General features: G+C 38.3%; 2 protein-coding genes across 3 annotated transcripts; one reads left to right on the top strand and one right to left on the bottom strand.

Annotated features, from left to right (window-relative positions):
- Positions 1 to 3,325: 3,325 nt before the first annotated feature.
- cdcp2 (CUB domain containing protein 2) lies at positions 3,326 to 10,677 on the top strand. Of its 2 annotated transcripts, none has more exons than XM_008434396.2 (6): positions 3,326 to 3,653; positions 4,408 to 4,755; positions 7,444 to 7,785; positions 8,500 to 8,853; positions 9,082 to 9,260; positions 9,819 to 10,677. In XM_008434396.2, exons 1-6 carry the CDS (start codon positions 3,626 to 3,628, stop codon positions 10,122 to 10,124), a joined length of 1,557 nt encoding a protein of 518 aa, XP_008432618.1. In that variant the 5' UTR covers positions 3,326 to 3,625; the 3' UTR covers positions 10,125 to 10,677. The 2 variants fall into 2 exon arrangements, with proteins under 2 accessions (XP_008432618.1, XP_008432617.1); XM_008434395.2 differs by lacking the exon at positions 3,326 to 3,653 and adding an exon at positions 3,707 to 4,167.
- A 1,021-nt stretch (positions 10,678 to 11,698) lies between these two features.
- On the bottom strand, positions 11,699 to 16,204 carry tceanc2 (transcription elongation factor A (SII) N-terminal and central domain containing 2). The gene is made up of 4 exons (XM_008434392.2): positions 15,791 to 16,204; positions 15,562 to 15,703; positions 12,920 to 13,113; positions 11,699 to 12,206 (listed from the first exon to the last, which is right to left on the bottom strand). The coding sequence occupies exons 1-4, from the start codon at positions 15,887 to 15,889 to the stop codon at positions 12,018 to 12,020; spliced, it is 624 nt and encodes a 207-aa protein (XP_008432614.1). The 5' UTR covers positions 15,890 to 16,204; the 3' UTR covers positions 11,699 to 12,017.
- Positions 16,205 to 16,408: the final 204 nt, after the last annotated feature.

The following is a 16,408-nucleotide window of genomic DNA, read 5'->3' as shown; positions in this document are numbered from 1 at the left end:
TGATTTTAGTTCACACTTGGAAATTAATTTGTTCACTCAAATTAACAGTCGCATTTTACCTGCTAGCAAGCTAGCACATGCCACTGCTAACTATGTTCAGCATTCACACCTTGACAAAAGAGTTAAGTCAATACAGACGGGCAATGTGTTATACAATGTTAAATGCTATGTATTAGTTTTGAAAATCTTGAAATTTCTTCTTTTAAAATTAAAATCTTAACAAAAATTGGTCAAAATGGTCACCCAGTTTGGGTAGAAAGATATTAAAAAGATAGTCATTTTCAATGATATGCAATGACTTGCAGGCATCACTAAACATCTGTGGATTGTGTTAATAATCTCAGTTAATTCTCAAGAACAGGTTTATTCATTTAAGCTAATATTTATATTTTACCTGTTGAGTGGGTAGCAAAAGCTAAGGCGAATGTTTAACATTCACACTTTGACAAAAGATCTGGTCATAGAGTCAATGGACCTGCAGACACATAATATTTTATACAGTGGTGTTTGTAAAGAACACATTTTGTTAACCAAATTGTTTGTGTGCAAAAAGGTTTTGGTAGGGAGGCTGAGTCAATTTGTCTCCTCACTAATTTGTATCAATATTTGAAACTATGTTTTCATTTAATCCCTTTTCCACATAATTTTCTTCAAAGAGAATGTACCTGTATGGAATGTTATATTAGTAGCTCTCATGCTGCAGTCTCAAAGGAGATTCTAATCTGTCTTGATGTGGAATAAATTCAATGACATAGTTTCCCTAAAGCATACAGACATCAACACATGCTTTTGATTAAAACCTGCCATACACAGCAGCCCTCCAGCTTTTACATTCAGAGCACACATCAGACCTGCAAAACAGCATAAAACCCTGTTTTGGCATAGCAATTGTAATTAATAAGACAAAGTTTTTGCCCTCACTTACTTCATGTGCTTAATGTAGATATCCCAGATCAGTTGCTTGCTAAATGTTTCCCTTTCCTCTTCTAGAAATTTCCAGCAGTTCCAACCTTCATTTTGTGTTTTTCTGAGCATTTCGTTTCCTAATAGGTGATTAAATTGCTCCAAACGCACAATATCTTCCTGAAACACATTGCAGCATTGCCCAGCACCCACATCCTTGAACAATGACGAGCTTCAGGAGAGGACAGAATTAAAATTCAAAGACAAGGCAAGTTCATTTCAGTCTCACAAACCTCTGTGCAAAAAGCACTTGACTGATTTTAATCACATTCTTATTTATTTCAGCTTGGAGCTCGGCATTACTATTTGGGAAGCCTGCAGCGCCTTCATCATTTTGTTGGTATGGTGCAACAGCGCCATCTAGTAGCCCAGTGCTGGAATTAAAGGAGACCCGCCAAAGCTATTAGATGTCAGTCTAAAAGCTCTGCCTTCACAGCACTGCTGAACAGCAAACATTAATTTGCAGAGTATGGTTTCACTAAGAGTGCTTTATCTCCCTGTTTGTTATCCACCCCATTCAGTCAGTGTTATTGTATACATCTATCTGCACTTTTGAGCTATAAGACTGCCAAACAGGGGGAGTGAGTCATGGAATACGATTGGCATTTGGCAAATACAGGAAAATATCCATCTGAGAGCCTCTGCATTATGTTCCTTAGAATGAGAAATGAGAATGTAAACAAAATTTGCATTGAAAAAGGTGGTTTCTTTCTCAGAGATGACCTCTTTTGTTTACTGCTCTGACTCCTATAAAGAGCTAAAATCTAAACAAGGAATAATTCACATGCAGTACCTTAAAAAAGTATTCATACCCTTTGACCGTTTTAAGTTGCRTCAAATTACAAAAGCACATTTTGATGTACTTATTAGGATTGCATGTGATAAACCAACAAAAAGTAGTGCATAATTGTGAAGTGGACAGAAAATTATACATGAATTCCAAAATAGTTTTTTGTTAAATGTTACATGCAAGTCAATTATTTTTCCTTTTTTTCAGAGGACTGTTTATGGTCTGAAAATAGGGTGCTTTTCTATAGCAGCACTGGGAAATTATAGTCGATGGTATGTTGGACTGAGCTGAATTCAGGGCAATCCTGGACAGAAATTTGTTAGAGAAGAGATGTCCAGCTCTGCAACTTTTGGATGAATTCCTTCTACAAACCACCTGAATCAAATGAACTGCTCGTTACCAGGCGCTCTGCAGACCTGAGTGACATACTGATGAGGGAGTTTAACCATTGGATTCAGGTGTGTTGGAGCAGGAATGCATCCAAAAGGCGTAGGATAATATCTCCAGCTCCCCGTGATGGAGGCTGCAGGAGACTTGAGTCTATGGCGGTAGKTAGTGTGCCCTCCAGCAGGACAACAGGTCTATAACCTAAAGTGAAATAGTTTGTATCATATCCATGTGCTACAATGACYCTTTCAAAGACCAGACCTAACATTCAATTAAAATCTGTGGTAAGACTTGAAAATTGATGTTCGCAATTGAGCTCCATTTTAATCTGATGGAGCTTGAGGTGTTTCAGAACGGGGGGGMAAAAAATTATTCTCATGTGCAAAACGTGGAGGGACATCTTAATGAGCCTGCATTAATAATATTGACTGCTGTTGCAAACAAGAAATAAAATTTTCTGACATTTTTGGGAAAAGTTCTAAAAACCACATTCATCACATTCTTCCTGTACGCACTGCTTTGTATTGACCTACCACATAAAGTCTAAGTARAATAATTGACAAAATATAAGAACATTAAAGGGATATGCATACTTTTGCAACTATTTTATGTCACCAGAAACACCCTTTTCACAAGCACAACTGTAATTATGTTGTATTATTAGCACAGCCCTCTGCATGGCCAAACTATTTTCATTAGAAACTGAATTGGTTTGTGGCGTAGCTTCATGAGCTCATTATGGTTGTGCTATAAAAGCAGACTGTTACGACTGGATTAAATGTGTGGGCTAATCTTTATTGCAGTTGTTTCCCTCATCTGAAACACTTTTTTTGATGTTTAAAGGGGGGTTATTATGTAAAACCGACTTTTTTAAGCTTTGTATAATGTTGTGCCCTCATCAAAAACATACCTGGAGTATTGCTTTAGTTCTTCCATGCAAGTTTGAGAAATCCTTCAATCTCCTGCGAGAGTTTAAAGCAGCGGTGTCCAAAGTCGGTCCTCGAGGGCCACCGTCCTGCACGTTTTAGTTCTCTCCCTGGTGGTAGTAACAACCTTTTCGCCAGGTCAATGTTCCTCTTAGGCCTTCTAACGAGCCATCATTTGATCCAGGTGTGTTAAGCCAAGGAGAGAACTAAAACATGCTGGATGYCGGCCCTCGAGGACCRACTTTGGGCACCCCTGGTTTAAAGAGGTGCCTAAACACTTGCTCYCATAAAGCGTACCCCGTCTCTGCGCCTTCTCCTCTCTCCTCCACCAGACTAGTGACAGCAACAATTAGCAAACACCTGGTGGAACTGCGCATCTGCTGAGGTCATCATACAAACTTCGTCTCAATCCAACGCACCTCAGAACAGTTGCTAACGGCATAACAGAGGAGCATTGTTGTGATGAGGAGCTAAAGGCAGAGTGTTGGAAACACTACGATCTTCTTAAAGAGACAGAAGCTCATTTTCAAGGCATCCAATAAGGTCATTTTTTAAAGCTATGTTTGACATTTTTAAAGCAACTTCAGGTAATGCACTTGATTGTGGAAAATACATAACGCCATCACTTTAACAACATCTTAGCCCAGTTCACACATTCTTTTTTATTTCTCATGCAACTCTGACAGAAGTATTTGTTATTATAAAATGCATTTTCTCTGTCTGTCTCAAGGCCCCTCCCAGCTGGTTGTCTGACAGTGTTTGTGTGCACTCTGCCATCATTAAAAATGCATAACCTCTCTGCAAACAGTGTCCTGACAAGCATCTAGAGCTCACTGGATATCAGTCATTAAAATTTAGCAAAGAGGCCAAAGCCGCAGCCTGTAGGTGGATAGGCATCAGGTTCCCYCATTCAGGCAATGGATAAATTTTTCAAAGTCCTATTACCTCAAGGCGGTGCACTGTGACATTACAGTTGTGTGTCTCGGCTGGAAAAGCAGTCGAGGTTTCAGAAAAGCCGAATCCACAATAACAATATGAGTCTCGGGGTGGCTATACTGATTCATTTACTACTGTTGGTTGACAGGGCTTATACTAAAAAAGGTGAGTTGTCGTTTTTTATCCTGATGGAATACTATTTAGACTTAATAGGAGTGTTTTATTTTGCAGAGGCTATATATACAGATAAASCTGGGCCTCCATTGTTCAAAGTCAGAGTGTAATACAATTTCATGGATTGTATCAGCTGGCAAGAAAACARTGATATCAGTCAGGGATAAGCGGTAAGCCTTTCCATATCTTTTCCTCTGAGCTAAAATAAAGCATTGCTTTTGTAATTTCTAGGTGTCAAATGTGGAGGCATCCTCTCCGCTCCGTCAGGTAACATTTCCAGCCCAAACTTCCCAGGCCTGTATCCCTACAACATTGACTGCTCCTGGCTGATTGTAGTGGCTGAAGGCTCCTCCGTCCTCCTCACCTTTCACCACTTTGAGCTGGAGTACCACACCAGCTGTGCTTACGACTACATCAAAATATACAACGGCATATCTGAGGACGAGGGGAACCTCCTTGGGACATTTTGTGGTGACATTTCCCCACCTCAGTTCACCTCTTCTTGGAATGTCATGTCCATTATTTTCCATTCGGACCGCCATGTGGCCCACAGGGGCTTCAGTGTTGGCTACAGAAAAGGTAAGTGGTTAGATTTAATGTAACATGACAGATATATTGGGGCTAAACTCTGCAAAACTTCTGCTGATTTTGTATCTCATAGATTGTACCTAAACATCCTGGCCTTGTATGCATGTCTAGAATTTAGATACAACAATCTTAGACTGYTTTYAAAGTTTTCTATTGAGTTTAAACATTTTTACTCTTAATGTGTGTAAAATRWWGMCCTTTGTAGACTGTTGTCAAACAACCTCAAAGGCAGAGTGGTATAGTTGAGCCCCAAAATTATACAGACCTGGTAGATTTAGGTTTAAAGTAATCTTTTAATTTTGTCAACTTGCTTTTCCTCCCAAGGGGTAATTTTAAGCTTTTTATGTGGCCCAGGCAATGTCCCAACTTTATTTGGCTCCCTTCAAAGCAAAGATAAGAGTGATAGCAATTAACCTCCAACAGGGCAACGATCCTACTCAAGCATTCATTTTATGTTTTACAAGGATAATAAAGAATCATCACCGAGAATAAATCATCAAACTATSAGTGGAAATACAGAAAAAGATAGTCRGCCATTATAACAAGGGCAGTGGAGTACAATAGACTCCCAGTATTCGCATATGATGTTAGGGACCACAATCRCCAGCAAATATATGAAATCCGTGAATATTTAAGACCCCATCTTATAATGCTTGTAGCCGCATATTTCAATAGTTCAAACACCAAATATGCCTTAGCACACACCACAGACACTGGCTACCCTACTGAAGAGGACAGCATTAACAGCCTTCTCTTTGGGGTATAGAATCAGTGCCAATAATTGGCCTGTCAATCATTCTAGGAGGGTTTGTCAGCAATTGACCAATTGGCAGTCGCTATTTGTTTCAAAGTACGTGCCYTTATGCCYCCAACAACGAAACCCGCTAATTGGACTATTAATTCTGACAACTTTGGTTAAATRCTGCTTGAGTTCAAATTTGCTCTCAAGTGAAATATTGTTAGTTCCTGTTCCTTTTAAAATTCRTCCTAGAGCCAAGGTTCATGACAAAGGCAGGGAGATTTTGCTGTGACAATGACGACGGTGCTGTGGACATTGTGTACAAAGCTGGTTCCCGTCTCTTTCAAGCAAGGACGACTCATTCCTCACAGATAAAGCCCATCAAAAAAAGCTTTCTTATTTTTGAAAGCCTTTGGGAAAAAGATGAAAGAGTATTTTTGAAATGAGGACGTGGATTTTAGATTTCAGAATTCAAAATTGACAGTCRGAGCATGTGACGTTTCTGTATTTTTCAAAACTTTTAAAGACTAAAAAGAGCCATGTGAAAAGAGAATGACAATTCTGGAGAGAAACATCAGCCATGTTGTAGACAACTGGAGGACTCACAGCAGATAATCTTCCAACGGGGCAATGATCCTATACTGCCAACGTGTTCATTGTATGTTTTACAATGACAATAAAGAATTTAATCTAATCTAATGTACTTAGCAAAAAAATCAACATAAATGTTTTTGGAAAGGTTAAAGTTTAGACTTAAATCAGATCCTGAGATTTTTGGGGGCCTAAGATATTTGACCAGACCGAGAAAAGCAAAAGTAAACAATGGAGAACTGACTTTTGTTAATTGCTTGCCAAAATGGACCAGCAAGCAGTCAAACACAACTTTCAACTTTGGACATTAGACTTCTTTTGCCTTCGAAATATGCCTGAGGAGCTTCAATGGTTCTTTGATCTTTCTCAGATTACAACAGCATTTTAAAAGATATGCTTCACATTTCAACAAGTAACCTTTTTTTTTTTACAATATTTGATTAGGGGTCAGAGTGTAGAGAAGTGAAGGCTTTAACTATAGACAAGGGAAATTTTACTTCCACACAGGTCAAATCTGAGAAGGTAAGGAGAAATGCAGAATAAAAAATAGCAATTAGAATTTATTTGCATTTCCAGAAAGTATTCACTGTGCCTTAGTTTTTCGGCATTTTAGTTTTATACCCTTCAGTGCATTATAACAACAAAGTGAAAAAAGTTGAAATTGGTGCAATTTTATTGAAAATTAAAAAAGAAAACCACAAATACTGTGTACTATATAAGCATTCGCAGCCTTTACTCTACACTTGTCTGAGCACCTTCAGCAGCAATCACTACCTCGAGTCTTTTATATGCCTCCCTCTACAAACTTGGCCTCCTGTGTGGGGCATTTTCTGCTGTTTTTCTCTGGAGATGCTCTCTGGCTCAGTCAGACTTAATGTAAAGAGTAAGTAAAAGGTCTTGGTCTTTACAGCGATGCTCAATTAGATGAAAGTTCATCCTCTGACTGGGCTGCTCAAAGATATTTGCCGACGGCTCCTGATGCCAGTGTTTGTGAGCTTGGCTGTGGGCTTTGGGTCACTGTCGTATAAATCTCCCAAATTCTTGCTTACGTACATAAATAAGGGAGATGTTTGATGACATGATCCACATTGAGTGATGGTTTCTGGTTATCCAATATTCAGTCATGGTAAACAGAAATACAGCCAAGGATTTTATGCACTGGAACATATATTTGTGGTTTGCTTATATTCTTTTATTAACTGTTGGTAAAAGAATATAATTCTGTTATATAACAGAAAACAATGCTGTTTGTTTTCATAAACTCAAGATTCTACAAGATTCTCCTCCTAAAAGGCATTTTTCTTATCATATAACAGTTTTGTTCCCTTTTTGCCTCCTATCCTCACTAGACATGTGTGGTGGAGTGTTGACTGGACTATCCGGTGTCATTTCCAGCCCAGGCTACCCTCAGGAGTACAGCAACAATGCAGACTGCTCCTGGACAATCCACATGTCAAATACAAGTGTTGTCACCTTGGTCTTCCTGGACTTCCAGCTGGAGAACAACGAGGGATGTAACTTTGACTTTGTTGCCCTGTTCGATGGGTCAACAGTCAACCACCGCCATCTCGGCAAATACTGTGGGACAGATAAACCCCCCAACACAGTCACTACTGCTAACCAACTCCTGGTAGTCTTCAAGTCGGATTTCAACATTGGTGGGCGAGGCTTCAAGGCTTACTATTACTCAGGTAAGAACATTTCCTAGACTAACTGTCAATAGAGTGGAAAATAAAGAAAGCATCGAATTAAAAAAAGCTCATTGATGATGCTGAATGTCTAAAACAAGTCACTTGAAGGACAAAAAAGATGATTCAAATCGAATCCTTTGAATTTCATAAAAAATTCTGCAACAATGTGAAAACCCATTAGTGGTCCAGTCAAAGTCCAGAYTGGAACGCATGTGAGTGTGACTTTGTTGAGTGTAAATCTAAAGGCATGGACAATGTGCACAAATGTTATGTCTGGCTTAAATATTTCATTTTTTGTCTCCATTGCAGCTATGAGTTTTTGATCGATACCAGATCGATATCTGTACCGTGTTCCATATATAGCTGTTCCATGGTTGCGCTGCGATGCTATATAACCTTACATCAATCTCCAGTTTTTTTTACCCCTAGAGAATTAACTACTTGCTGCTAGATTTCGTATGGACGAGTTAAACTTTAGAATGCATAACCTACTCATTAAGTTTGTGCAATGCAAGTAAACAAATGAGTCAGATTCCCAAAAGTGGAAACCTATAAACTTAAAGCGAGTCCTCATAAACTTCAATTACCTGCTATAAACTTTAGCTTTTAATTTTAAGACCGTTTTAAATAGCACCCTTGAAAGGAAGTAGTAAAGTAAACACAGAACAGAAACCTTAATGAAGATGGCTAACTACTGTCATTTACTTCAAATAGGTGAATGCCAACAAGTTCTATCGGCTGTGAGCGGCAACTTCAGCAGCCCACATTTCCCCAACATCTACCCGAACAACATCAACTGCCACTGGAGCATCACCCTGGAAGCCGGGTACCGCATCAAGCTCTTCTTTCCTGTCATGGACCTGGAGGGCCGCAACAGTCTGTCAGACGAGTGCGACTACGACTCGGTGTCGGTGTATGACGGGGACAGCCAGGCGGACACGCTGATGGGGCGCTGGTGCGGCCGGGAGCAGCCTTCCTCCCTCGTTTCCAAGGGGAACAAGCTGCTGGTTGTCCTCAGCACAGACAGAAACGAAGCTCACAGAGGGTTCACCGCTTCTTATCTAGGAGGTAAATGTGTTTGTGTTTGTCTTTTATCAGGAGCTAATGGGACTATTAATTGAGTGTATCCTGTGGGGACTGCAGGTTAAAGATATGTACTCCCCACTGAGTACACTGTTTGCAGTATTAATCCCAACTAAATTTGCTCTTTAAATTCTAAACATTCATCCCAGCAAACAGCTCTCCTCTGTGTCGTTCCTATTCTGCTCACGAAATGCTTGCATATGTTTTCCTCAGTGGTGCCGGTGAACGTCAGCTGCACCAGATCAGAGTTTACCATCCTGATCCCTCAACGGTCGCTACCTCAGCTGGACCGAGAGAGCATCTACCTTGGAAACCCGACATGCACAGCTCAGCTGACAACCACCTCATATAAAATACTGGCCCAGTTTGTCAACTGTGGTACAGCCAGCCAGGTAACTGGCTCTCATACTCTACTACACCATGAAATGATTTCTTGTTTAAAAAATAATTTGCTTTTGCAAAGATCTGCAAAGACGGAGGTGGAATATATAAAAAAAAGGTTGAATATTTTAGTTTTAGGGTTTTAGATTTAAAAGCAGACTTAAAAAAATAACAACTGCAAGCAGTTATTTCAAGCCCGACCCAACAAGTCGGCCCCGCCCCGCAAACCCTGCTCTCCACATTCCCACCAGGCATCTCTTAGCATGTGGACCAAGTTAAGGATTTGCAGGACAGTGATTAACTTCTTAAAGGTGTTGCCATTATAATATGTTTATTCTATGGTTGGTAGAGTACAAGTAACTCGCATCTAAAATATATGAATCTATATTTTATAAATAAATGACCAAATCATGTCAAGGTCATGTCTACACATAGAATAACGTGAAGCTTTTATCATGTCCAAGGATTCAACGCCTTTTAAACCAGTGCCATGATTTATAGGACATGCAGCTGATAAAACGTGGCTAAACTTATTTTGCACCCATTTTGTGACTAATAATCCTTTACAGAAACACCGCAACATCACCATGCTGGTGAACAAGCTCTACATTGATTTCTCTGATGGGAAGCAGCAGAACGTGCAGGAATACAAGGTGCAGTGCGACGCCTTAAGGAAGGTCGCGTCTGTGTCAATCATTTCTGCGGAGGAGCGACGGCTGGAGGAGCAGGCCCAGCAGGCGGAAAGCGACAACAGCGGGTACGTGGCAGAACCAGAGGCAGAACCTCATGACTTGAGTGATATTGTCTTCATCAGCATCTGTGTTCTGGCTGTCATCCTCATGGTGATAGCGATTGTTTGGTTGGTGCTTCTTTAGTGAGTTACACGGAGATCACCAACAAGTTCTTAAGTCTCGATTAATTTTTATACAAAAAAAAATAAAAAATTGAAAAGAAAACATCATTTTATGACGCTGACACTGCTCTCTACATATACATATGCTTTGCACAGAAATGTGCACCAGTAAACTTTTCTGAATGTGTCATAATAAACCAAGTTCTACTAACAAAAATTTTAACTTCTAACTCAGTGCAGATTCATTTACAAACATTTTGTACTTTTGATTGTTTTGTACATAGATTTTTCAGGTACATAAAGGAACTGCCAGCTATGTAAGGTTCTCTATCCAACTTGCATCAATGAATGTGATTCAAGTTGTGCTGGGGATGCTACTTAAGTGCTTTGGCAACCAAATATTTAATGTGACTTTCTAGAAGCTAACTAGTTAATTTGTGAAATGTGGTTGTGTATCTTTTTTTTTTAGCAGTGTGATAACTCTTAAGACAATTTTTCTAGCTACTTTCTGACTTAGACATTGAAAAACCTAAGATGGCTTTGTAGGAGTACTTTGGGGGATGAAAATATGATTTTAGTTTATTTTTGTTTTTGTAAGGTTTTATGAAAATGTTTTGCTATTAAATACAATATAAAACATGGTCTGTTTTGCATTTTCTACAAGTGACATGTTCAAGACATTGTAATAATAACCCCAAAAATCTGAGAAGACATTTTACTAACTACTTTTTAATTATTTTGGTACAGTGAATCACAGAGATCCTGTCCAATCAGGCTTTTCCAAAAGTTCAGGTTCAAACTTTGATTTGATACATTCTTCCACAAGGTTTGAGGAGATTGCACTTTCATACTAAGGTCTTGCAAACCAACTGAACTCAAGATTAAACGCTAAAACTAAATCAAAAGGTGATTTAGCAAAAACTAGTGGTTAAAGGGCATTTATGCAGCCAGTTTTTGTGTGTGTTTTCCCCCTCTGATAAATTACTTTTTCCACCTGAATGGCACAAAATATATCATGTTATAAAATGATATATTCTGTAATTATTACAGTACTATTTTTACATCTGATTTTAACAGGGCTGTGTGTGTGTGTTTGAGCCAAAGTGTTTTTAAGATTTTTAATTTTCAGACAAAGTTGAACTGGCAAGAGGTGAATCCACAAAGAAGTTTGATCTGTTCTTCTCCACTTGTCATGATAAAGTGTCTTTGGAAAACTTATTGAACTCATATAAAGGGTCACTAGTGTTAGATACAATTTATCTTCCAGAAGTAGCATTGTAGCGCTGTTAATGTGCTACACCAGCGGTGACCAGGTCAAGAGCTACTATCCTGCAACTTTAAGATGCATTCTTTCTCACACCAGACTCAAATGACTGAAGTCTCTCATATTCAATTATTCTGATCTGCATATGCCCCTTAATGAGCCATTCATTCAATTCAGGTGTGTTTGAGAAGGGATGTATCAAAAAGTTGCAGGATAGCCGTCAAGGACTACATTTGAGCTGTGCTAAATAATTGGTGAATTAACCTTTACTATAAAAAAACCTCTAAGGCAACACACACAAAAAAAAGAAACATGTATGTTTACAATCCAAATTTCATTAATGAATTTTGTATTTAATTGACATTTTTTTCAGTCAGTTTTAAAACAAAATTAATGACATATGGTACAGTATCGTGTAAGTGGAGGTATGCTTGTAAGGTTTTGTAAGGTTTTACAAAACCTTATTAAAATTAGAGCATTTACTCATTAAACAGCGTACATTTATTGGTGTGCCTCAAAGTACAAAAATATTCTGTATTTTCTCAGCCAACAGAGAACACGATTAAAGACTAAAAATAAAATAGAAAAAAATTCACAGGCATTAAAATCTCTTCCATAAGAGGTCAGAGTCACAGTCCAACTTGTAGTCACTTATTTTTTGTACTTCAAAACCAGCTGGCTGACTGATATTTTGCCGTCCTTTACTTCACTCCTAACGTCAGGGTTGTGTTTGAAGGCGAACACCAGCGCCCTGATTGTCCGTCTGTATGAGCTGCTGACTAACCGGGAGCTCTGGTGGAAAACTTCTCTCTCTATGTTGTCTATCAGACCACAGTCCTCCTGTATCACATACAGACCAACAGACAAAAAATACTTTTCAATTCAGTTAGTTCAACAATCTGTAGGAATGAAATACAAAATGACCAAAGTGTTAGGAAGTAAACCAGCAAATATTAAAAAGACGATGATCACAGAATATGAAACCAACAAACCTGATTTGAACAAATAGCTCAGGTTTGTTACAATTTCAGCTAACAAGTACAGAATTTGGTGAGAGTCTCACTTGTTCCTACTAAATCTCCAAGAAGAGATTAACTATAGTAAAATAAACAAGACACCTTAAAGGATTAAAATATATCCTATTTTTTATTGCTATTGTGAAAGATTTCTTATTCTTACCTGTATTTATCACTTAATGATCATGATAAATCCAAATTATGTCTGAAATCCACTTAAAGCTGTCTGTATTGTCAAAATTGCAATTTACATGTTTTACTCCACCATTTATTCCATGAAAGCATCAATAAATATCAAGAAATTCACAATTATTTAAAAAAATGCACGTACTTTGTGCAGTTTAGTGATAAAAATCTAATTTCTTTATGGATTTGGAGTCCTGAAGAAGACCATTTAAAAATGTGTAGTCTTGTTTTCAAGCAGAATTTGGTTTTGTGGGTTTATGATTACTGTGCCATGCAGCCAAAGCCATGCAGATACCCAAAAAGATGGTAAACGTGTGAAATGCCATTGAAGTTCTTTGTCCTGTTTCTCACCTTGACCTCCAGTGCTTCAGACAGCATTCTCCGAGCGTTGCTCCTGAGCCCTTCAGACTGTTTGTCAGAGCGCACTTCAATAGACGGCTTATTTGAATTCTCCTCAATGAAAGTCCTCCAGTCAGTGTAAACTTTTGCTGCCAGAGAACTCACCTCAGGGTCTGGATGCTTCCGTACTTTGTTGACAGTGTGACCTAGGAAAAAAAAAACCCAGAAGGATTAATTTAGCCTCAGGTTAGTAAGCAATAAGCTTGTGACAAACTGGACTTTCAACAATAAAGAGTAAGTAATATTTAAGACTGAGTTTTGAACTTCGTCCAAAATGAAGACGTATGGTAAATCTGCTAAAAGTGCAGCACAAACGTATTTTAACCTTAGATATCTTCTGCTTTTAGCTTTTCATCTTACTTAAATGTTTCATATCCTTAAACAACTTTAAATATCAGACAAGCTGAATAAACACAAAAATAATTGGCAATTAATCAAAGTTTTTAACAGTAATTACCACACTAGATTTATTTTTCCTTTGTTTCTTTCAAGCAATAAAGAAAAAGTATCCTTGGCGGTCAAAATGCTTAGTAGCAGTTAGTAGCATTGTCAACTTGCACCAAGAGTGTTCAAATCCCTTTCTGGGATCTTTCTGCAATGAGTCTGCATGATCCTCAGAGAAGGACCCATGATTCGCTGGAGGGATTATTCGTTTCTCAGCTGGACTGGGAACGCCTTGGAGAGACGGAAGTCTGGTCTTTTCTGCTTAGGCTGCCAGATTTGGCCAAAAACATTAGATGGATTACTTATTAWGTTGTAATAAATCAACTATGACTGCATACAGGGGTGAAAGTAGTTTTAAATTCTTGGGGGTACTATGACAAAAAAATAAAAAATAAAAAAATAAAATTATATATATATATATATATAGCTCTTGAATTGCTACAAAATAAAGCTGTATTTCCTTCAGCCCACTGACTGCAATGTTGACACCTTGAGATGCCATGAGACCTAAATTCTGAACATCATGGCATGGAGTGCATCCCAGTTTTCCATGTCTGGAATATAACCATTCATTTTATATTTTAAACTGGTTCTATTGATTCTGTGTCCAGACAGAAGGATAATCAGTAGCGTAGCATCATGACCTGTTTGTTCTGAAGATCCTGCAGCTTCCACTTCTCTTCCTAACATGGCGCCTCCTCACCCTGACTCTCATACTGATAGGAGGAACCACAGAGCTCTGTTAGGTTAAAACCACAACTTCTGAAGTTGGGATGTTTTTCCTCCAACAGGTTCCAGAGGAATCACCTCAAACCAGATGTTGGACTGGATTTTATTTCAATGTCATTTGTGAATGTTAGATCTTCATTTTCAACAGTGGAGCTATAAAGGTTGAAAAAGGTTATTATTTTGGAGAAAATCTCATTAACATCAATATGTCCACTAAATAAGAGGCAAAAAAACAAAATTGTTTGATAAAGGAAAAGCCTCTCAGACTCTGAGCCCAACAGCACCAAACTATTTTTTATATTAGACAATTAATTTAATTTCACATAATTATCACGGTAGAAGCCATTTGTTTGTTAAATACTTAATGAAACGTATTTACCGTGTTTGATGTTTGTTGTGATTGACGTATAGTCACAAAGAACGACGTAATTAGTCCAAGTTTGTGTTTATTGAATGTTCAGAAACTACAGCGGCTGTGAAAGGTAAAACAACCCGAACAGGTGATCAACTCTAAACCACTCGCACCTTTTTACACTCGTTGGACCCGTTGCCATGGCAACCTCCTGCGCTCCACAAGCCGACTAGAGATTACGTCAAAAACATTCAGTCCGTTACGATATCAGGTTTTCAGGCTTGATATTTATTTTTGCGATCATTAATAAGCTCCCTGAACACAGCGGTRGTTGATTAGTTCATTTTAAACTCCTGCTCTGCTAGYTATTTTGGTAATGGAACCGAAACGCACAGAATTGCGCAACACCTTGTTGAAACAATAATCACTCAGATTTATTATTGTTGTTTGATCATTAATTTGAACACGTTTTGTTGATTTTTGTTGTTGTTGTTCTTTTATAAAGTTACGAACGTTTTGATAAGGAGTCAGAGGAGGACGTGCTGCTCTCAGCCTCCTGGCGGCGTTCAAGTCTGTCACCTCATGCCGAGATCGATTCAAAACTTTCTGAGATCGTCGTGTTGCACCGCTGCTCTAGTAAAGCACGAAGAGTTCAGAAACAATATGAAATGGGAAAAAAGTTATTTATTAACTGATTAAGTCGTGTTTTAGATTGTTCTTGAAAAACTAATCAGTCACGGCTAATTAGAGGGCGCACTCGCGGCTGCACAGCGAACCCATTGATATTTTCTACAGCAGACAGTTGCTCCCCTCTCTTGCAGGTACTGCGTACCCCCGCTAAATCTTTTAGGGGTACGCAGTACCCTGCCGTAGCCCCTTACTTTCACCCGTGACTGCATAACTTTGGGCTATATTTCTTTATATAGTAATAGAAAATGGCCAGTATTTCAGGGCCAAAATTAATTATCTTGTTTGTATTTTGACCGTTTAATAACATATCTCTTCTGTGTGGAATATCAAACCAACAAAGAGCAGAAAATTATGATTGAAAGATTTCCCCTGTACATACCTATTTTAGTGGACCTGAGCACTTCTTTGGATGGGATCTTCTTGCTCAGCTCAGTCAGGGCGTCTATCAGGTTCTCCTTGCTCTGATCTGGCAGTTCTAGCGTCGACTTGTAACGTAGGATGTCCTCAATCACAACTACCCTCTTGAAGAAACATTATGAATGGTCTGTCATCAGTTTTAAATGTAGAAACGTATGTTGTTTTTATTCACACTATGCTTAATATCTCACCCGTAGAGACTCAATTGTAGCTTGTCTGTAAACTCGCTCGCCGCTCTTCGGTTGGTTGGGTGTTTCTCCCTTGGGGAGCCGAACGACAAACTTGTCCATCTTCAAATAAAAGTATTTCTTCAGCTACAGCTTGTTAGCGTTAGCGGAAGTAAGCTAACCACTGCTAACGGATTCAGTTTGCTAGATAAGAAATATGTTCTCGTTAAATAATTTGCAATTAATATTAAAGAGAGATTTTATAAATTTGATCATGCCATTTGTTTGCACTCTCTAACCATGTTTACGTGTGAGAAAATAGTAAAAAAAATAGTGTCAAAATAGTGTCAATAATGAAGTTGAAATACCGACGAAAGCCTGTTTGTAGCAGAAATTATGTTGCCTTCAGGTATTTGGAGGAAATAAATGTCTCGGTTGAAATAATCAACTAGTATAAAATGATGAAATGACTGTCAAGTAAAAATAACTAAAGAAAAGAATAACATTTGTAGGTGCACTGATATTTATATTTATATTTTTAGATGTTTCCTTTACCTCATACAATATCCAGGTTAGTTTAAATGTTAAAAAAGATGCGACTTAAAAAATGGCAATAGGTAAACGTATTTTTGAAAAAATGTC

This window comes from Poecilia reticulata, linkage group LG17 (assembly GCF_000633615.1).
Source record: "Poecilia reticulata strain Guanapo linkage group LG17, Guppy_female_1.0+MT, whole genome shotgun sequence".
Taxonomy (NCBI): domain Eukaryota; kingdom Metazoa; phylum Chordata; class Actinopteri; order Cyprinodontiformes; family Poeciliidae; genus Poecilia; species Poecilia reticulata.
The sequence above is the reverse complement of the archived record's forward strand: the minus strand, read 5'-3'. Positions and strand labels throughout refer to the sequence as shown.

What these genes read in the sequence shown, in the direction of transcription:
- cdcp2 (XM_008434395.2), top strand. Translation starts at nt 4,101, where the DNA reads ATGAGTCTCGGGGTGGCTATACTGATTCATTTACTACTGTTGGTTGAC. An exon ending in CAGGGCTTATACTAAAAAAG is followed by an intron (nt 4,168 to 4,407) that starts GTGAGTTGTCGT and finishes TGTAATTTCTAG; the next exon opens with GTGTCAAATGTGGAGGCATC. An exon ending in CAGTGTTGGCTACAGAAAAG is followed by an intron (nt 4,756 to 7,443) that starts GTAAGTGGTTAG and finishes TATCCTCACTAG; the next exon opens with ACATGTGTGGTGGAGTGTTG.
- tceanc2 (XM_008434392.2), bottom strand. Translation starts at nt 15,889, where the DNA reads ATGGACAAGTTTGTCGTTCGGCTCCCCAAGGGAGAAACACCCAACCAA. An exon ending in GCTCAGGTCCACTAAAATAG is followed by an intron (nt 13,114 to 15,561) that starts GTATGTACAGGG and finishes TTTTTTTCCTAG; the next exon opens with GTCACACTGTCAACAAAGTA. An exon ending in CTGAAGCACTGGAGGTCAAG is followed by an intron (nt 12,207 to 12,919) that starts GTGAGAAACAGG and finishes TATGTGATACAG; the next exon opens with GAGGACTGTGGTCTGATAGA.